This window comes from Athene cunicularia, assembly GCF_003259725.1.
Source record: "Athene cunicularia isolate RWA chromosome 5 unlocalized genomic scaffold, athCun1 chr5_part1, whole genome shotgun sequence".
NCBI classification, from domain to species: domain Eukaryota; kingdom Metazoa; phylum Chordata; class Aves; order Strigiformes; family Strigidae; genus Athene; species Athene cunicularia.
In genome coordinates, this window is record NW_020799101.1 from 17,535,644 (window position 1) to 17,558,614 (window position 22,971).

A 22,971-nucleotide genomic window follows, 5' to 3' on the forward strand; every position below is an offset into this window, starting at 1 on the left:
CTGAAAGATAAGTTTCTTAGATTCAAATGAGTTTTTGGAAGTAAAGGTGTCATAGCACTTAAAGTTTAGTTCTGTCTTTTTGTTTCTGTTCTGGAGTTTTTCTGTGTGGTAACAGCTCTTCCTGTAGGAGCTGATATACTAGCATGACTTCCTTTACTTTGTGCTAGCTCCATTAAAAAGAAAAAAACCCCACACTTCCATATATATGTGTATCTATCTATCTATCTATAAATATATATATAATGTATATTTTTCATACTACTGCCTGCAGGACTTAATCTTTGTGACCACTAGATGCAGTCTTGGAAAGACCCATACTACATGTTTTGTTATCAGTCCTCACTGTACACAGTTGTTTTGGAGGTGAGCTGACTACTTCTCTGTTTCAGCCTGAGTGGCTGAAGATGGATGGTTTTGACTGTGGGGAGCTGAGACTGACTTAGATACGGTTTAGTTATTTAGTTTAGTGGCAGCTTTGACACTGTGCCTTGTGACTGTGTCTTATGGCTTGGGAATTTCAAGCTTTTATTCCAAAGAAAGCCATGCTAATGTAGACTGCTCCACCTCTTACTACAACACCTCTTCCATATATAGCAGCAACAGTCAACCTCCGGAATCAATTTTTTGTAAGTAGACCAGTGTAAAATCCCATCTCTTGGAGCATGGGAAAATATGTAATCTTTGTGTGTGTGCCAAGACCATACAATTCTTCAGGGGAGTTTGCTTTAGGAATTACACATGGGATGCAACAGACCTGGGACTGTGACCAATATACATAACCTGCTCCTCCTTCTGGCTCCAAAACACCCAAAAAGCAAACCTTTAATTAGATATGGCTGGATTGTTTGCTTTCAGAGCAAACACTTAATCAGACAATCAGGGTGCTCAGTAGGTTCACTAGTGTGTACTTCAAGAAAGTAGAAAGAGCCATTTCTTCATGGGCTTTAACCTCTTCTCTGGCTCTTTTTCTGGCATCTACAGGCTCAGACCTGAGTCTTGTTGTGCACCTTGTGCAAACACTTAACCACTGTGCAAAAGCGATGAAAATGCTACTCTTTCATGTGGTACTAGTTCACATTTGCTCTCCACTAGCGTAACAGGTAGCACAAATAGCATGAGGCTCTCACAGTCTGCACTTCCCTCCAGCAGTTAGGTCTGTATCTTGTGCAGAACAGCAGCATGGCCTCTCTCCACCCTCTCTGGCTTTCTGGGCACAGAGAGCTTTTGTGACACTCTCACCTTCCAACTACCAAGCAGTTCTCCATGTCTATGCATCCTTGTGCCCACAGCAGCTCAGTAATAATGGGCTAGATTCCAGTAAGTGGAAACCAGGGAAATATGTAAGCAGAGACCAAGAGAATAAATAGTATTGATCTGAAAAAGTTTTATCTCTGAAATACTTGATAGTGAGGCTTATTCTGTATTTGAGACTTATTCATTACTAGCAATTATAGGACAAAACAACCAGAGGGAGCTGAAAGACTTGCCTGTCCTATACAGGATTGCTTTCAGTTGGATTTGAAAGCTGAGAGAATACTCTTGTAACTAATAGAAGCTAAAAGGAGGTATGACCAGAAATTGTGCTGTGGGTTGAATGGTCTGTAAAACACACACAATGCCTACATGCAAGAAAAGCTTCTAGTTGCGATACTACTGATGATTGTTTTGCTTTTGCTTTATTTTTGACTGTCCTCTGATTTATTCTCTCAAACTTCTTCATTAGGAATTTTCTTTTTCGCATTTGTGGATTGATTAAAGAAGAGAGATGATATTGAAAGCAGTTGTGCTGCTGAGCTGTGCTCTGGGCATCAGCACATTCCCCATGGAAGAACCTGAAGATGGAGGCAAGCACTGGGTGGTGCTTGTGGCAGGTTCGAACGGCTGGTACAACTATCGACACCAGGTAAGGACCACTGGTCCCATGTGCTGATGTTGGCCACGCTCCAGAAAATGGCAGTTCTGGGACTCGTGGGGAGATGACAACTGCCTAGACTAGTTTTGCCATTTGGGCAAGTGCTTCTACTTCTAGACTTCCAGGATTGTGTGAAGTTTTTTCAAAACAAAAGCAACAAGATTCAGTCAGAGCCTGACCTTAATTCTTGTTCTTGCCCCAAGAATTCCCCTCCACTGCTCCTTTTACTATTTGAAATTTTTTTTACTTACAAATTCGTCCAATCATTCATCTTTTGAAAACCTGTCATTAGCAGGAGGATCTGATCCCAGCTTGCAGGTGAACAAACGATGTCTAGAATTAAATATCATTTTGAGACACATGCATGTTTCTTTCCATTTGTTTTCCTCTTTTTCCTATGTTATGAAAAAGCTCCCTTTCTTTAAAAAAAATCTGTGAAGGCTGCAAATGCACAGTATGTTTTTGGGAGGTGGAGGACATGCAGAAGGGGGCCCTTTTTAACCTGAATCTGTTTGCTGACTGTGTTTGACAGCACAGTCTCAGAGCTGTGTTGACAAAACAAGGATATGGTGCAACAGGGTGCAGGGATCGGAGAATGGTAGAAAGAGGAGAAAACGGAACAGGAACTCCTGAGTTTGACACAGCTGTCGAAGCCAGTGTGTTGTGGAATTGTGGTCTGAGTGTGAGTGTCAGGGTGGACAGGATTACATCCAAGTGATTTAACTCTGATTAAGTTCAAGACTTGTAATCAGCTGTCAGGAGACTACAGGAGCTTTTCCCTTTGAGGAGTTCTTGGGCGATCCCTTAAACACATTAATTGCTTGTAACTTTCAGCACAGTGATGAGCTTAAAACTGAATGAACCAGACTGACAACCTTGTTGCATCTGAAGAAGAACCTGTTACTAACAAATCCTAGCTCCATGCTTTGACAGGCTGCTTTCAGGGATTTTGCCAGCTCCTTGCACTGTAGCTGTTGCCTGATACCATAGTGGGAATATTACAGCCTTAATAAAATATATTCTTATTTCAAATTAAGTCTTAAAAAGGGTATTTTTAAAGCTGGAATTGGAAAACAATTATAAAAAATACTAGTGGTGCACTTAATCACTGCCTGCCCTGGGTTGTCTAAATATAATTACTGAGTTGTACTCTGGTTGTTGCTATTACTATTACAACCAGTCTTGCTGTCTCACTCCCATTCTAGGAGGAGTTAATACAGCAACATTCATTCTTTAAATAAAACTAGGTTTTTGAAGCTGTGGTTCATGAGAATTCCTTTTCTACAGTTGCCTAAGCACAGACTTTTCAACCTTTCTGTCAGTGAGCTTTCAATGACAAGTGTATCTGCCAGCTATAATGTAGTTAAGAACATAAGATGCACACTCAGATATTTGTGTTCAACAATAAGTCTTTTAACATGCCAGTTTCACAGAAGCAAATCAACTTTTGAGTGCGGTTGTGCTTTGCAGACAGTTACTGAGTAATTGCTTTTGAAGGTTAGAAAAATGAGAAAGGGATTTTTTTTAAAGATCTTCATTTTGAAGATGTCAACTAACAATGCAAAATATTTGCAATGTCAGATTGTTCTGAATTTCAGTTCTAGAGAGTTCTGTATTTTAACCATTCCTGCTTGCTTCAGGTACAATATTAAAAATTGGAAAAAAAAGAAAAGGACACCACTAATAATCCTATGGAAGTTACAAAATCAGCGTCATAAAGTAAGAGTCTGCGTGAAGGATGCTTCAGAATGGGACTGAGCTCCTACCTACCTGTCCTGGGCAAGATGCCATGCCTCTAACTTGTTACAAAAAAAAATCAATTCCCCCAAGATGCAGCACATCAGCAGTCTGTGCTGTCTTGCTTAGTGGCCATTTGTGACCAACCTTAAGGGCCTGGAAGGAGTGAGCACCCGTGGTGGGAGGGCACACTGCCAGACAGACCTAGCAGTTAGTCATGGAAAATCCACTCTGTGTGCCACAAAGTGTAATCCAAAGAAGGGTGCCTTGGGTATCAAAAAAGTGAGGAAATTTTATTCCTGGCAAAACCAGCTGAATCATAGACTTTTAGGAGAGTTATACAGAGGAAGAAAGGTACTACAGAAATCTCAGATATATATACAGATATATATATAGGTTTTGGAAATATTATGCAGACTGATCACCATGTCTTTGTGCGTGTTAGTGCTCCCTACCTTCCAGCAGTGGAAACAAAAGCACTGTAAATATTCAAATTATTAATTTGAGTCACTTGCAGTGGGACTAGGAATAGGACTTGGACTTCCAGTTCTGTGCTTCATCCATCGTTAAAGTCATTCCACAATGAATACATGAAGAAACACGTGCTATTTTTCAGTAGAATAATACCTGTACTATCAGAAAGCAAAGCAGTCCTCCAGGATTGCAGATTTGTGTAATTCTTTGCTTTCCAAGGGAGAAGCTGCAGAAGAAAATATGTTGTGCTCAGAATTTCTCTGATTTAGCCTGTGTATGTGAATGTGAATTTGTAGATGTCAATGTTCCTGTAAATAGTTACTTGGTGTGACTGTTTTTTATTATTGGACTGGCTGCTCTTCACTACATGGAACTAAGCAGTCACTAAGCACTTTGTAATTTGAGACCTCAGCACACACATCTCTGGGTTTCAATTGCTCAGTTCAGCTGTTCAGGGTACAGTTAATACATGATGTTGCATGTTTGTATTATATTTATATTTTGTGAGCTCCAGTTTGGCATGCTCTCTGCACACAACCCAGTCAAAACATACTCTCTTACTGTCACCAGGTAAGTACTGCAGAAAGTATGTGTTCATCTGACTAAACCACCATAAAAGGAGGAAAAGAAGATTGCACCTTCAAAAATTTCTCAAATTTCATACCTGAGAAGTTGTTGGGGAAATTGTCCATCATTGTATGCTGTACAGACCCCATGAACAGTAGGTTTGTAAAAACTCTACAGACCCTGGAAGCACTGAGCAACCTGTAACCTCAAGGAATCTGAAACTCATTCTAAAACTTGTAATTCAGCTGTCAGTGGTCAGGATCCACTGTCAGTGTTGCAAACCTCAAGTGTAGACAAGATGAGGAAAAAACCCACCATTTGCACTTATCTGCGAGTGAGATTCACACCTTGCAGGCACTTGTTTCCTCTGTGATGGCTGAGCTGGGACTGTGTCCTAATCAGAATGATCTAAACTTGCCTTACTCATTTGTTTCATCAAGTTCTTAAAATAAAATTTAAGTGTTTTGAGTAGGATACAGCCCAGTATGCTGGGCTTACTGTCATTGCAAAGCTAGCTTGTGTACTGCATTGTGCTTGTGGCCTCTCAGTTCTTTGATGTTTTCACCCATATCTTAGTGGTTTTTTGTTAGAGTTGCTTGGGCTGTGGAGGAACTATCAGCTTGCTCCTTTCTGCTCCTCAGCAGTTACTCTGACATCTCTATGGCAGCTTTTTTATTACTAGATTCACTGCTATTTCCTAAACACAACTAAGCACTCATAATAATATACCAGAAAGAGCATTCCCCCCTTTCTCTGGGAAGGTGGCTGAGGTTTCTACTATGTAAAGAACTAGATATATCTCTGGAAAGCTTAGTGACATATGTGTCCAAATACAGCATTAAATGCTACTGGTAGGTTTAGAGAATGAGCCAACAAACTAGTTCTCCTTAAGAGAAATAGAATTTTGTATATACTTCTGCCTCTCCTGGGAGCTGATTGTACCAGCTAACTCAAACCTGAAGCTGGCTTCACAAACAGATCAGAGACAGACCAATACTTTCTGGATACTGCAAAAGACATAGTCAATGAAAAAGCCTGGTGTGAACACAGTCTTACTAAAGGTGGAGTACATACTCGAGGAGAAAACGAGCTGAAAAAGTCTGTTAAAATGCTGACAATAAAAACATTTGAATTTGCATCCATGGGTCTGTATTCGGTTGGTTTTAGTCTTGTACTTACTGAGCTTTATGGGCCAGGGACTGTATTTATTCCAGGCTTTGGATATACCAACCAGAGCAGTATCTTACTCTAGCCCAGTCCTAAATTCACCACAGTCTTGCAGGTGATGGACATTGAGAGTGCCTTGGGTACCTGGCTTTAACAAACACTTCCTCACTGTGCTACAGAATTGTAATGGAAGCTACAGGAAAACCTGTCCTAAGTTCTTAATACAGTTACTGGTTTTGGCTGATTCACTGATACATGCTTAAGTAAGGGAATGAAACATGGCTGATATTTCAGATGTATTAGGATTCATTCTTTATTAGGCTGGGACATTTCAGTGTACCTGTAATGGGAACAGTGCCACCACTTTGCACTGAAGCCGACAGTTCATTACACATGCCTTTTAGCCATGAACCTAGCAGTCATAAGACAAAAAGTAATCAATTTCACAGAAGTCCAAGCATTTCCCTTTAGGAACTATGCATGCATGCATCGTAAATCAACTTGATTTTTCCAAAAATTTGCACCATCCTACCCCCCTGTCCCCTCCCAGCAGTCTACTTGAATGCTGTGTCAAACAAATGTGTCAACAGCTGTATGACAGAGGAAAGTTGTAGCAACAGCTAGCTACAGGTTTACACTAACCTGGGGATGAAAGGTCTGAACCATGCTATTAACAGTGTCCAGTTTGGAGCTGGCATGTGAGGTCAGTTGTGCAGTAGCAGCTCTACAGCTACACTGTGCAGGGCAGCTGCTACCCACCCCAAATCATGGCCACAAAAGTGTGATTTGCAGTTAGTGACAATTTATCCAGTCAATGTTCATAGCATTCGTTTCACATACTAAACCAACAAGAATAATACCAGCAAGAGATCTGGAACAATATTGTCTGTCTCTTATAGGGTGGTTTACAGGTACAGATATGCCAGAAATACTTCTAGAAGAAGCCAGGCTCAAGTAGTAGTATTTGAGAGGCAGTTGCACATCAACAGGAAATATTCTAGATTCACATACGCCTCTCTGCTCTAGCAGCAGACTGTTTCTGTTCTGGTTTTATAGAGGTTTTTTTTTTTTTACGTGTACAGAGGGAACAGGAGGAACATGTGAGCAACATCAGACGTGGCTAGTCAGGTCAGCTAATTCTATACAGAAACCTGCAGCTGTTTACTCAGAACTGTCCTATCTTAGCCAATGGCGTTTTAGCAGTAAAACATGTTTTTGCTGCTCTAGTCTACTATGTTGGTGATACCAGTAGGTACTGTTACCTTAGCAAAAGCCTTAAAAGGCTGGGACAATCCCCAAACAGAGATAAGTTAAGGTTGAGGGGAGTTGGTGACATTGATCTGTTTCCCTCCACACTTGGGAATTTAAATTTAACCCATTTAAACTTACTGCCAATGTCTACTGTTTACTAAGACAGAACATAGCAAACGTTCAATGGATTGTAAGGATGGAGAGAGCAGACAAAAAAAGCTGATCATATGCATTTACTAAGCTTAACTAATTTGGTGTACTTTGCTATTAATCAAAAACATCTCTGAAGTTCCTACTGGCCAGCCACATGTCTGTGGGAGCACAGACACTTGCTGGTTGAGTATGTTGCTGTTATATAACTATAGTATGCCTAAGTATTTCCTCATGTTGCTAACCTATAATTGTTTCTGTCAGCATAACAGAAGTGTATTATGTCTTGAGAGTGAGAGGGGATTTATGATCATCAATCAGTGTAGAGAAGCCCTGAGTAGTGTTTTCTTCTGCTTGGGTTGCTTCTGAAAATCAAATACATATTTAGTCCAACCTGCATTTGCCTGTTTCATATTATATGTGATGTCTTTGTAACTCCTTTTAACCTTTACCTTTTGACTTGTTGAGGCAGCAGGTGGTATAATGACATACAAGGAAATGGAGAACAATAAACAGTGGAGATTGTCTGGGAGAGTTGGAGAAGAACATAGGCTGACGTGCATAGTAGGAAATGGAACTGCTTTAGTAAGGACAATTTAACATTCAGGATTAGTCACGTGAAGAGATTTTGATGTGGGAGAGTTCATTAGCATTGAATGTGCCTCACCCTTCCCAGAATCTTGCACAACTACCCTATTTTCATCTGCAGCTACACTTAGAAGAGCAAAGATTACAAAGTGACAGGATTTTACAGTGTCCTTTCAGTTAAACTAGTCGAGATCACTAATATTCCTAAGTCATCTGAATTTATGTAGGTGCACTTAAACCACTTCAGTTTGGTTTACAAACTAGAAAATTAGATCAGTTCAGCAGACGTGAGCTTTAAAGCTTGCTTCTTGTCTGCATTTGGAGTGTGCATTTGTTAGATGAGATTTCTTCCATTAAATCAGCACAGCTTTTTCTAGCATGTGGTAGGTTGTAGTTCTACAGTTTAGTTGGGAGATTGTTTTAGTTTTGGATTGAGATTTAAATTAGGTTTAGATTAGATTTAGATTTTTAGAGATTGTTTTAGAGTTCTAGTTCAGCGATTGTTAATATCCCATTAGGTCATTCACAGACTGCAAGTCTAAAAGAATAGAATTATTTGGACTGGGATTACTAAGAATTTGGCATACCGATAGAGGTTTACATTTACTGTAATATGACTTTGATGAGTATTGTTATTTCTGCATCATGGGAAGATGATTCTGTAAAGAAAAGCTGCTTATTAATATCCTGCACAAGTCAGGAAAAGAGCCTGAATAGAAATTCTGCAGTTCTGTTTTCCACTGAAATATGTTTTCTTGACCTGAAGTTGCTTCAGGGTTACTCTACAAGAAATACATAATTAAAAAGGAAATTTTCCTTAACCAAAATTCTCACCTAGTAAAACAAAATTTAATAAAATCATTGCAGAGATGAGATTGGTAAACCATACTTGCTTAAGCCAAGGACAGTCTTTGATGCTTAGTCATGCAAGCTTGGTGCAGAACTAATTGAAATTGGTGGAAATCCAACTCTTCTTCTTCTTCTTGACATACTTTGGATTGGTCTGTCAGTGCACAAGGTTTTCATTTCGATTTGCTTATAAAATGCAGAACATTGCTGTGAAACTTTTGTTAAATTTTGTTATCTGTACCAAGTCTGAAGTAATGTCTGTTTTTTGTTTAAATAAGAAATCAAAATAGGTAAATGAGAGATTTTAATCATAGTCTTTATTATTAATGCAACTACTTCTTGTTAAAGACACAGAGTTTTGATTTAACCTTTGCATTTCAGTCCTCTAGCAACTCTCAATCTCTTATATTTGAATGCAGTTTCTTTTGGTCAATAGCCTTAGGCCTGCAAAGCTCTTTTTGTTCTGGTCTCAAAGGTAACATCTCTGTTAAAGCTAGTAATGAAGATCTGCTTAATTTCAGGCAGACGTGTGCCATGCGTACCAGATTGTACACCGAAATGGAATTCCAGATGAACAGATCATTGTCATGATGTATGATGACATTGCTGATAATGATGAGTAAGTGATGAATGTGCCTAGTCACAAACTATATGGTTACTAGAAACAGGCCATAGTCACCAATGAGTTCTGAGTTTGTAGTCGTTTTGTAAGAAAAGCCTTTAAAACCACCAGTGATATGCATAAGAGACATTTTATCTGTTAGCACAGTAGTTCTCCTTTGAAATGTGCTCATGAGCTTTCTAAGCCTCACTTCACAACTCAGCATCAGTTGTGGCACTGAGGACTGCAGAGCTTCATTGTTATGAGAGTAAGTGATCTTAACTCCCAGCTGTAACATTTTACAGCAAAGAAATAGCTTAAAAACACAAACATAGGGAAGCTCTGTGTATTACTTGCAGGGCTTTTTTGAAAGGACATTATCAGATTAATTCCCAGAATGTACATTCAACAGTGTACATGTCCCATTCTTGGTGACTGTCTAGAGCGTATCATTATTTTCTATATGAAACAGCCTCTAATTCTGAGACAACTTCAGCAGAAGTCAGCAGACTTCACATGCTCAGCAGCACTGAGAGCAAAGAGTAAAGGGAACTAAAGGAAAGACTGAAAGTAGAGAACTGATAGTATAAGAGACCACCCACCTGCATCTTCAGGTTAATCAACATGATCTGAGATAGGATACTTGGAGGTACTCTGAGGGTAAGGAGACTTGAGGCAAGCATATGTAACTGGCTGAAGTGAAAATGTCTTTATATTCTGAGATCACTTAATGACACATGGTACAAGTACCCATACTCTCTCTCTCAGGTAAGCTGGCCAGCCAGGACAGTTATTCTGTGGTCTTTTTATGGCACATGGCTAATTATTCATATTTATGGTCTGTTTAACTTTCAGAAATCCAACAAAAGGCATTGTCATCAATAGACCTAATGGCACAGATGTCTATGCTGGAGTGCCCAAGGACTATACAAAGGAGGTAGGAATGAAACACCATTCCCCAGGGAAGGTTCTGCATTAGCCAATGTTCTGAATAAATCCTTTCAGCCTATGCTGACAGGAGTAGCTTACACTCCAAAATGCACATAGTATAAAGCCTCCAGCTTACTCACCTGCATGGTTTGGGGTGAAGTTTGGTGTTCGTAAGATGAATATAAACAATAGATGCTTTGAAGTGAAGCAGTGGTCATAAAAGTAAATCTTTATACTGTTTCTGTGCTGGCACATGAAATACAGGGAGGAAAAGTCTTGCATTCATAAATGTTGTAACTCAGTTTGAAGAACAGCTGTGTAAGACATTATTTTATTAAATCAGAACAGTAATTTTGTCACTTGGTGATTTCATGATTCAGTATCCAAGTGACTCATCAGTGCCTAATACATTATATAGTGATGGATTGAAAAGGCTGGTCAGCTGAACTTGCTATCCATGCACGGATTCTGACTTTCAAAAGCCATCTTTCTAAATGAAGATTTTATTGTTGGTTTTGTGATCAGATTTAACTTTAATCCCCTTAAATCCTTAGGATGTTACTCCAAAGAATTTTCTTGCTATTCTCCGAGGAGATGTGGAAGCAATGAAGGGAGTGGGATCAGGGAAAGTCTTGAAAAGGTAAGAGAAGTTTAATTTAGAAAATAATTCCCTGTGTTGTTGTGCATTAGCACTGATTTCAACAGAAGAAGAGGGTAAATTAGAGGAACTTGAGAATCCTGCAAGACTATTGATGGCAGTTCCAGGTCATTCATATTAGAAATACAATGATTCTGGTTTCTTAAACTATCCAGTACCAAGAAACAATTGCTGATATTTGACTGGTATGGAGTCCAGAATAGATTAAGGTATAAAAACTGTAGAGAATAGTATAAACTTCATCAAAGTATTTGTTATTTAGACTATTCTCTTTTGCAAGTGTGGCTATTCAAAGAGAATTTTATTAAGGTTTGGAGACCTTTAGAAGGGGTTTGCTAAGGCTTGCCTTAAGCTACACGAACAGTTGTATCAGTCACCTGAAGTGGTGGGATTTAGCAGTCAGTGACAGAGGGACAGAATTTAAACAGTTTATCAGCTGGAAGAACTGCATATCTAATCCCAGCCTTGGTCTTTGTGGCAGATGTAAGGTTATTGAAGCCTTGAATGTAATGAAATGAAATTATGGTTTATATTTAATGCAAAAAAATCTTTGTGATTGAAAAAGTAGTATAAGCAATTAATCTTGTAATTTATGTATTATGGTTAAGGAATTTGTAAACCGAGTTACACAAATGATGGTAGTTTTGACAATATTCTAATATATGAACAATAATAAATTGTAGACTGGATAAGTAGAATGTAAGATCTATAATTAAATGGAACTGGGATTGTTTAGTCTGGAGAAGAGGAGGCTGAGGGGAGACCTCATCGCCCTCTACAACTACCTGAGAGGAAGCTGCAGAGAGCTGGGGATTGAGCCTCTTTAGCCTAGTAGAAAGCGACAGGACAAGAGGGAATGGCCTCAAGTTGTGCCAGGGAAAGTTTAGACTAGATATTAGGAAGCATTTCTTTACAGAATGGGTCGTTGGGCGTTGGAATGGGCTGCCCAGGGAGGTGGTGGAGTCCCCATCCCTGGAGGTGTTCAAGAGTCGGGTCGATTTAGAGTTTAAGGATATGCTGTAGGTGGGAACTGTGCTAGGCGAACGGTTGGACTAGATGATCTCCAGGGTCCTTTCCAACCTAGATGATTCTGTGATTCTAATGGGTGTCATTTGTAAAGGCTTATGTAATTTCGATGATTCAAGAATAAAAGCAATATATTTGATGGCCTAATTAGAAGACCTCTTGGAAAGACACCTGGTGTCAGTTACTCATCTTGCTTCTACGGAGTTTGAGATATGGAAGTATGATGCCTGTTTACTAAGGTGTATTATATTTCTGATTCAGTACTGCTGGTAAAGAGTTATGTTGTATTTTTCTATGTACAGTATCTCTTGTAAAACATGTAGGAATTTAAATTTGACCATTTGGAAGGACTAACCTAGTTAAAGAAAAAGTGTGTGAGTACCTATCTATATTGACAGTTTAATTTTAGAGGCAAAGCAATGAATCAGAAGAATCTGTCCCTGGTGTTGGGGAGAATAAAAAAGAGAAGGAGCCGGACAGTAGTTGAATAAGCTGTTGCTCCCAATTGTTTAAACTTCATCCTGAAAAGCTGAGATAGAAAATTATATATGCAAGGCAAATATCATTATAGGCGAAAAGATAATAAATTACTGCTCATTTACTAGATTGTTCTCTTCTAGTAGCTGGAATGAGTCAAGATGTGACTATAAAGCATTTTTCATTGAAAAAAGGTACTTAAGAACACACCTCACCTGTAAAAGCTTGATGTTACAAGTCAAATAAGGGAGTGTATATGCAGATGGCCAAAGACTCTGAGCTACTCAGGAAGACAACTTGAACCCACTTATAAAAGTGCTAGTTATTTACATTTCACCACACCAAAATTTTTGCACTGAGGGTCAAGAGTGGGAGCCAGAAAAATAAATGAGGCCTTCTTTGTTAGGCAATGTGTGAATTTCCCAGTGGCCTGACTTCTGCTATTGGGTGGGACAAGAACTCAGTTGTCCTCTGCCCAGAGGACTTCAAGTTTGTCTTCCAGGTTCTTTCCTAATCAGCAGATTATTGGCCAGGCAGAGGGCTGGACAGTGTCCCCTTGAGCTGCTGTAGTTGTACCTCTTTGCAGTCAGGAAAGAGCAAAAGCAAATATGGATTGCTGGACCACTGATACAGAGGAAAAGAGGAGGGCTTGGGGACTCCTTCCAATTTGTTTGCATATTTTATATTTAATTGTCCCTGAATACAGGTTAAAAGCAAAATCCCTTTGCAGATCTGGCTATCAGGGCAAGACCTTAATATCACCCAAACCCGATCTGTTTGCTTTAGAGTGCAATAATAATCTACAGCAAACAGTGTACTATACAGATGTTAAGGAATCAAAGTCTGTGAGCTTGCAGTGCTCAGCCGACTGCAGAACCTCTTAGTGCAAATGCCAGTCTAGATTAACAGGGGAGTTTGCATGCACATCAGTTCTTCATGGAGATGTAGGCTGACACTGATCTGGCTAAGGGTGGCCCTACAGATCACAACAAGGTAGTACATAAACATACCTAAGGATCTTATCAAAGAAGTTTTTATGATTTATCCCTGGGTTATTGGTGCCTTGGTATAACTTAGCTATAAAAGCATTCCTTTTTACCAGACTGCTACAGATGCCCACAGTATAACAGATTCTTCAGATATGCATTAAAAACCAACTGTGCTCCCACTATACTTGACATACCAGCCCCTGCCTCACCAGCAATCAATTTACAGTTTGAAACATGAAGTGTAATTGCTGTATTCCCCATGCTTGAGGGACTAGCCTATATCTGTGTTTTCATTCCTTTTGCAGACACTCATCTCCTCTCATAAGCACCCAAAGTAGCATACTTTGGGAGGAAAAAAATACTAGCAAGAGGAGGAGGTACTTCAGCTGTATTATTTGCAAATATTGACATGTCTTGGCATTGAGAAGCAGATGATTGTTGTTGTAATGAAGATTAGGTTGGAGTGGTTAGAAAGAATTTGCAATTTTTTCGTTACAGTGGTCCCAAGGATCATGTGTTTGTTTATTTCACTGACCATGGAGCTCCAGGACTTCTGGCTTTTCCTGATGACGATGTAAGCATTTTGGAGGATTACTTTGTCATAAAAAATATCCTTTTAGTGGCACACTAAAATAATAAGTAATAAATGTAAAACACAAAAATATTTGATGCATTGCCATACTGAGGTGGGGAGGCGGAAAACCAGCAATATTTTCCTCATCATAGCAGTTTGGATTTTTTCCAATTTGAATCTGAAGCATTCAGTTGAAATTAAGTTATCTCTTTTAATATTTCATTGGACCTTGATGGTCCAAGCAGACTGTTTCACACAGGTATGACTTGGGTTTCTTGTGCACTATACATATGATCTGGGACCATTACTCTTTTTTTTTCTGGAGTACTAAAATGTTGTATTTCAGAAGGGCAAAGCACTGGATGTATTTAATGGGAAACAGTATACATATTCACAGCAATTAGCATTTATTCTTGTTAAGTGAATTGTGTGTCTATTGAACATAAGTGGTTTTAATACAAGCCTTCTTATTTTACAGCTTCATGTGAGGGACTTGAATAAGACTATTTCGTACATGTATCGTCACAAAAAATACCGGAAGGTAAACAAGTGTATCAGAAGTTGGGAGATTAAAAGAGCAACTGTCATGGGAGAGAGACAATGTCTTCATTTTGAAAGTTGTTTCAAGCAGTAGGAAGCTGTTGTCATGCAAAGAAATTTGTGTTAGGATTTTGCACTTAAAAGGACTGATCCTCTTGAAATTTTTGCTTTCTATTTTTAGTTTACTATATATTTGCAGTCAGTGTTGAGATGTAGTGTACTGCCTTTTAATACCAATTTACATGCTGACCAATGGTGGAGAAATAACATCCATAACTACTGCACCCTCATAATATGTACCTTGACTCTTTCTTCCTGTGCTTTGTTCACTTCAGAGTGAACTGTTACTGCAGGGAGTTTGTATATACCTCATGTTTCTCTTACAGTTACTAATTTAGTTTAAGAGATTGTACCTCTTGTCAGAAAATTCTGTGCATTTAGTTCATTGCATGTAGTTTTAAGCAGAAAAACTAATATTTAGAACATTCTAGTAGCTTGTCTTTTTAAAGCAACTTTCTGTGGTAATGTCTACTATGGCTGGCTGTATGTAGGAACAAAGAAATGGACATTGGTGCCAGAAATACATTCAGTGGTGGTACAGTGCTGAGCCTAAAGAGTGACTGTATATTTGGTTTGTGCTTTGTACACTAGTTAGTAGATCCTGGTGGATTCTATAGAGATTAATAGCGTCTTTTCATTGAGACTGTTTCTGCTTTCCACATAGCTTAGTTCCCAAAAATTAAAAATGGATCTACGTGCATTAGCATTTTATTTGTAGCATTATGACTAGGTTTTGTTTCAGGGATAGCAGTACAGGCCAGCTAGTTACAGCTGAAAAGCACTGAAGAACTTTTCTCCATTTCCTCATTAAATTGCTTAAGCTGTCTGGTTTATTTTTTAGATGGTGTTTTACATTGAAGCATGCGAGTCTGGATCTATGATGAATCATTTGGCTGATAATATCAATGGTGAGCAGTCAGTTAACTTACTGAACTTAAATGTCACAACTTGCCATAGACCTAAACAGATACTGTGTCAGGGACAGGTTCAAAGCACTTTTGTATAGCGTTTTAGCAGAGGAGCACAAGAATTAAAGAAAGTACTATTTTCCATTTATGGGAAGTTCCTTTTAAAGAATTAATGAAGTGTTAGAAAGACTAGCAGAGCTTTCAGTTTCTTGCAAATGAGAAGTTGAAAAAGTATTTTTCAGGAATTATGCCCTTAACTGGTAGCAGTTAAGTTATACTGACATTTCTCAGCCTCAGCACTGCTAACAGCAGGTGTGAAGTTCCTGCTACCAGTTTCATTGAGTAGCAAAGGCACTTGAGACACCATTGCCAGGCAGTTTTGCTACACTTATTTGCACTATAACCCAGGAAGCGGAACTTAGATTTTTCAGGGTTTCTAAGCTCTCTGTTGCAGAGCTGGGAGCTCAGCCTTGATTAGGATGAGGAATCACAATCTTTTCAAACTCCTGTTCCATGGCAGGGAGACTGAGTGCTCTGACTTTCTTGTAGTTCTGAAGCTGTGATTCCAGGGAAGAGCAACCACATGCCTATCCTTGGCTTCTTGGGTCTTTGGCCCTGGAGTGCGCTGCCTGGCACCCACCTAGACCTCTTACAGCCCTGTCAAGGATTTACAGAAGGTTCACACAGAATGTTTCATATTGACAGTTGTTCAAAATAAACGTGGTGAATCAGCATTTTCAATGTTTGTTCTATTAGAACTTTCCAGTCTGAGAACTCTGGTTTTACCACCAGCTCTGCCACGGACTTACAAAAGTGGAAAATTGACAATTTATGTATTACACTATGAAACTTTCTTTAGCATCTTCAATGGTGAACTACAAAGCTTAACTAGTTACTTAGTAAGTATTTTAAAGGATGGTAAGAGCACTCCTTTACTACAAAGACAAGATTTAAGACTTTTTTTGGCTTTTGAGCCTCAGGTACATTCTGAGTAGAAACAACACGATCACTATATAAAAGCACAACTAACCGTTTTTCATTTTGAAACTTGGACTTTCCTTCAGTTACGCAAGTATGCTTGGAGTTGACTGTGGCAAAAAGCCAAAATAACTTTTGTCTTACTACATTTCTGTTGTGTTAGTGATGGCTTACTGGGAATACTTTGCTTGGGGCAGATGTTGTAGAGGTTTGTTTTGCTTTTCTCTTAGTGTAGAGTGTTACCCAAGAAATGATATTACATAGAAGGTGACGTTTTCTGGAAGAAAAGATGATGCAGAAGATTTACTCCAAGTTTTGGAAAAAGTCCTCATTACTGTAATAAAGAAAATGAATGTATAGGTAGTTGTCAGGGCACTGTGTTGTTCTCAGGTAGTTCTTTGAATAGTAGATTTTCACTCAGAAGCACATACTCTTCTTTAAACACCCCAGACCACACTTTTGGCAGCAAGGAAGGAGCTCTTATAACAGCACTGAGGCTGACTGAACAGAATGATTAACAGGTTTCTTTCCTTCCTGCTATTTAGAAGCAAATGATTGAAAACCAGAATATTTAGACAAATATATCAGATGCAGTTAAGTACTAAATCATGCAGGGGGTTAAAAAAGAAAAAAAATAACTTCCTATTTGTCTTACAGTTTATGCAACAACAGCTGCCAATCCCAGAGAGTCATCTTATGCATGTTACTATGATGATGAAAGGCAGACTTATCTTGGGGACTGGTACAGTGTGAATTGGATGGAAGATTCAGATATGGTAAGTTATTTAGATGAGGTTTCTGCATTTCCATGCATGAAAATCACTAGGCTTTTTAAAAATAGCTCCTTTACAGAATTTGTGAAAATATTTATTTTTATGTGAGCCTGAAATCAACAAATTGAGGTGGTAAAAGTGTTTATCTACCACTCAGAACCAGATATAATCTTTATTTGTTTGGGCCACTAAATTTATTTCTGAAACTAACCTTCAGAAATGTTGTATTTTGTTATTTATAAGATTAGAAACTGTCTAACTTCTAGTTTCAAATTCATATAATCTTGATTTGCTAATCTGAGGCCACATCTCTAAATCTGTGAAACAAATTGGGCAGTTTGGTAAATTGTACCTCTGCTTCAGGGATCCTTAAATACTGAACTGTGACTAAGACATTTGTTAGCAGAATGGAAAACAATATTACCGAAAAAAATCTGGGATTTGTATACTGGCCCACTCCCTTCTTACCCATTTGCTGGGAGATTAGAAGATCATTAAAAGCAATTTGAGAATATGCTGTCAAATCTTTCAGTTTTTAACTTTATGTCTTTCAAAGGTTGTATAGGTCTTGCCCTATACTTCCTTCTACATACTGGCAGCTAAGACCCTTTCTAGGTTTTCTTGCATTTTTAGAATGCTGAATTTAAGTATCTGTGACCACATGGAAGTTTCTTCATGCAGGAGGATCTAAGAAAAGAAACACTCCACAAGCAGTTTCAGCTGGTGAAGAAACGCACCAACACCAGCCATGTGATGCAGTATGGAAACAGAGTAGGTATTTGAGTGGGCTTCCTGGTCAAATATATCTTAAAACCTTTTGTGCTCTATACTTTCATGTCTTAAAACTTTTTTAAAAAAAAATCACTGTAAACTGGCAGGTTGATTTAGAAAATGAAACTTCATCTCAGGAGACTACTTAGCTTTTAAGAGACAATGGTCCAGAAATACAGCCTTTTATTATGCTTTAATCTGAGGAGTCAGGATACAAGTTGTCCTCCAAGGTCTGCCAGTGGTTTAACACTTGAATCAAGTATAAGAAGGGTATTTATCACTTCTGGGCATATTATGAATATTAATAGCATGTTAATAAGTACACTGATCCCTTGAATTGAAAGAGCTAAGAAGTATCATTTATAATGGTCTCATTATTCCACAGATTAAATATTTGTTAAGAAAAGAAGTCAGGTTATTTAACCTGACAGTCTTTTTCCCTACAGTGAGTTTTGGAAGTAAAAGTTCCCTGATTTTTGGCAGCTTTGACCTTGTGTTAAAAAAAAACAGCATACATGCGCACACACACAACCCTATGATCGCCTTTATTTTCTCCAATGAAGCAAGTTTAGAGAGTTAGGTTTGCATGGCAAAGCAAAGACAGTTTTAATTTGTTTACTTTCTAACCTTCAGAGTATCTCCTCCATGAAAGTGATGCAGTTTCAGGGCATGGGGAAGAAAGCTGTACCCATTTCTCTGCCACCTGTAGAACACTATGACCTGACACCTAGTCCCGATGTGCCTTTTGCAATCATGAAACGAAAACTGATGGCTGCCAATGACATTTATGAGGCTAAGAATATTGCTGCAGAGATGAAAACACATCTGGAGGTAAGCAAAGAAAAAATTTGAACTACAGATCAGGTCAGATTTGTTTCCACCATAAGCAACAGCAGATGTAACAGCCCTGAAGCCAATGGGATTACATCCAATTTTTGCAAATTGGAACAAAATTTCAGACCGATAATGTCTAGCTGGTGGTTTACTCCAGAATTTAGGGATCTGTTCCACAAGGTGTGTTCAGTAGTGATTATCTAGGCAAATATAAGCAAATGCAAAAGTCATTCTCACAGTTTCTATTGTCGTGAAATTCCTCATCTGCATCTATAGGGATTCTGGTTGCGAGGAATTACTCTTTGGTATCAGAGAAACTCTTGTCTCAGTAGAACTGAAGTCTCCCAAATCAAATAGCTCCTGCAGAATGGTAGTCAGTATTGGTGGTGTTGGTGTTTTCTTTCTTCAGGCAGAACACTAGAAGGACAGTGAGTGATTTTGGGTGCCAGGAGTCTGACTTTGGCTCCCTAGTTTTCATTTGTGCATTAAAGAGACAGGTCCAAAAGTCTGCTAAAAAGAAATAGCAAAATTGGGTTCCTTAAAGAGCCCAAAAGTTGAGGGAGATTTTATGAAAGAAAAAATTCATTCAAAGGCTTCAATTTAGGTTTAGAAAAAGCTTGGTTTATATTCTTGTTGTTTTATGTGCAGGTGAAAGAATTTATCCAAGAATCCATGCGAAAGATAATCACCTTGGTAACAGGATCAAAAGAACAGACCAGCCAAATTCTGTCAGACAGACTGACCATCAGCAATTATGACTGCTACCAGTCAGCGGTGAACCACTTCAAAACTCATTGCTTCAACTGGCATTTGCCCTTGGTAAGTCAAGCATTAGATATAACCTGATAAACGTACCAGTAAAACAAGCACAGTGGTCATAAACACACCTGCAAAATCAGCTTTTATTAAAAAGGTAGCTGGGAGCAATCATACAGCTTAGTTTTGAAGAAAGGTTAAGTAATTTGAAAGCAGGAAACCACTTCCACTACACCTGTAGATAAGCAGGAAGATTACTAAAAGTACTTCTAGTAAAAGCAAACCCAAAAATAATCCTTAATTTTTGTTAGTTAGTGCTGTCCTTTCATCAACTCCTGCCCAGAAATCCCTATATTAAATAAGTCATGTTGTAGTTCCGCTTGAAGCACCTCTACTGGCAAAAAAGAAATACAAGCACCACCACTGTGAATTCATAATCCTGGTACATTCAGATTTCTGTATTATGACTATGTGTTGCATAGTTCCTTGCAGCAGCCTAGCTGCTACTTCCATGGTCTTGTTGAATTCCTGAGAGCCACTTTTTAGTTTAGGGGTTTGTCTACTCTTCCTGAGATCCCAGCTGAGGGCCAAATCCTGTTGTGCTAAGCACTGTTTAGACAAGAATAAGAGAGGTCAGTTCCTAGTCCAGAAAACCCAGTCCTGATGTCAGGCAGGATAATTTAAGCAGGCAGTGGCATGTGGTAAGATGAGTCAACAGCAAATTAATTGATTTTAGCAATGGGGTTACTTTGTAATTAGTCAAGATTTGAGTACTGTATACAGATCAAAAGCAGATGCACTCCTTCAGCTGGTGCTTCTAATCAATCAGGCCATTAGGAGGCCATATTGCTCTGCTATGAGGTTTTTTGAATGAAATTGGTTTGATGGGTGAGCCTTGCCTAAGGGACCAATGTGCAGCAACAGCTGAATTTACCTAATGAAGTTCAAAGAGCAAAGTGCGCAGAAGGATACTATTAGCCTAGTACTAGATCATCAAGACCATCAATTAGAAACCTTGAATATTAATAGCATGTCTAAATTACTTCCAGAATTTAGTTTGGATAAGCAGTACCTGCTCTTCATCACTGCAGTTATTAACAGTGTTTGTTTATTTCAGTATGAGTATGCACTGAGACAGCTGTATGCCTTGGTCAACGTTTGTGAAGGAGGATACCCCATTGACAGGTAATGAGGCTCCCAGATACACCATATGTAGTATGAGCTGGGGCTAAAAAAGCAGATGTTAATAGGCAGATGAAGCTGTATGCTAAAAACTTCTAACTTGTTCTGCTCTGTTGACCATTTTGTCAGTAAAGTTCTCGCTCTAAAATTATGAATGTTTATTTTGGAAAACATATAGTTATTAGTCCCCTCCCGCTCATAATGATCCATTTCCCCAGTAACCCTTTAATTTCCTTGTTGAAGACCGTCAGGGAAAATTACAGCCATTCAGACGATCCCACTGTGCCACATTACATAAAATAGCATGACAGGTGTGTGAGTGTTTCCCTGTAACTCCTGTATGATCTTACACTGAAACAAGGTTGGGAACTGCTGTATTTTCTCTGCTGCCCCCTCAGCTGCTGGCTCAGAACACCACAGCACTGCTGGGTTCTGGTAAGGAAAGGGAATATGGTGCTAAGGTCCTCATATGTGAGCATGTGGTAGGAAATAATGGTCCAGGCTGACCCTTTTGGTGGTGTGGTAGGGGCAAGGGAAGCATGGTGTTGAAATTCTGTCTTAAAGAGTTTGTGGTAGAGGGTGGGATCCTAGACTCTGAGTCACGCGAGAGGAAGAAGAGAGAGGAAAGCAGAGGGGTAAGGAATGGGAGCGTGGACTGGTAGTTTAGGCAGCGTGTACATGCAACCCAGAAGCTGAAGAACTGCTGCCCCCACTCCTGGTGCCATCTTGCTGCAGTCAGGTTGCAAAATAGATTGAGAGCAGAGTTCCTGAAAAGTTTCTCATTATTGTTCTCTGTTGCAGAATATGCCTGGCCATGGATCAAGTGTGCCTTGGGTATTGATGGAAAAAACAGTCCCTAATATAACCCTTACTACAAGTGATAACTTTTCATAACTGTAATAATCCAGATGTTATATGCATGCAATATGAAGAGTCAACCACTGTACTGGAACTGTGCTGGGAGCTGAGGCACCGGACTGACTGTGAGCAATGCAGTACTTGCCAGTGCTCTCCCCTGCACCCCCACCTGCTGACAGCCTCCTGGCTTGACAGAAGCATTTTGACAGAACACCTGGAGCTTTCAAGATGGATGATTTATTTCAAATCTCAATGCTCTCAAAAAATCTCTGGATGAACACTACAAACTACTTATGAGTGATTGCTAAATCTATGTGAAATTTAAGCATTGAGTCATTAATTCTGGAAAGTGTTTTTATACTATTGCTAACTATGAGCTTTTTAAAAGAGTTAATGAATGCCATTACAGTGACTAATTTGCAGATTGGTTAAAGAGTGAAGAAACCAAAGCTTGTTCTTTAAATTTTAACTCCTTAACAGATTCAAAATATTAGTTGTATTCAAGAACTATTGGATGTTAACAGCACAGTTAAACTGTGAACAGTAAAAGTCTTTGTGGGTAGAAAGCACTGTTTCCCAAAGAAAAACACAAATATTTAATGCTGTAAATTTAGCACCAGTATGCTATAATTAAATGTATGTACACACAAACCTGTGGAAAGTCACAGAGTACAGGAATTGCCTGTGAATAAAAATAAAGTTGACTGTTTTATCAACCTATAGGGCAATACAGTGTTAAACATGTCTTGAAAATAAGTGAGAGCTAATTAATTTTATGATACTGTATTAGAAGGTTATCTAGCCCTATAAGCTTCCCATGTCAAAACTGACCCCAAACCAAAAAAAAACAACAACAAAAAAAACCTCAAAAAACCATCCACCAAAAACCCCAACCAAAAAGCAACAACAGCATACATCAAAAATCACATTTGAAGGCACCACTCCTTAGAGGTGACTCAGTAAATGTCAAGCAGGGGGCAATTTAGAGGTTATGAGGTGATTGAGAATATTTTCAGGTTGTCTATACCTTTTTACGTGTGGAGACAGGATTCAGAAATACTTCAGGGTTCTTTCTAAAGTCTGTTAAAATACCTCATCTCCACAAAAAAAAACCAACAAAACACCAAAACCCAAAAAAACACACCAAGCTTTAATAAAAACTAAACCAGCATCTCCAGAAAGTTCTGGGTAGCTCTCATCAGAGGAGAGTTATAGCTGAAACTGCTTTTATATAAGGAAGAGACAGATAAATCCAGAAACATTAGCACTTTCAGCTGTCTGCTGAGTGAGTGAGAGAAATCCATGAGCACAGCTGGTGTCAAGGGGGATAGGAAAAGGTAAAAATATGTGGAACTAGACTT

The 22,971-nt window shown here is 38.9% G+C and overlaps 1 protein-coding gene across 1 annotated transcript; it reads left to right on the forward strand.

Moving 5' to 3' along the window:
- The first annotated feature begins 606 nt into the window (after window positions 1-606).
- Window positions 607-22,546, forward strand: LGMN (legumain). The gene is made up of 14 exons (XM_026849772.1): window positions 607-626; window positions 1,724-1,903; window positions 9,217-9,314; window positions 10,152-10,233; window positions 10,781-10,866; window positions 13,875-13,950; window positions 14,429-14,491; window positions 15,392-15,458; window positions 17,094-17,212; window positions 17,891-17,980; window positions 18,614-18,811; window positions 19,463-19,633; window positions 20,688-20,755; window positions 21,554-22,546. Exons 2-14 carry the CDS (start codon window positions 1,766-1,768, stop codon window positions 21,591-21,593), a joined length of 1,296 nt encoding a protein of 431 aa, XP_026705573.1. The 5' UTR covers window positions 607-626; window positions 1,724-1,765; the 3' UTR covers window positions 21,594-22,546.
- Window positions 22,547-22,971: the final 425 nt, after the last annotated feature.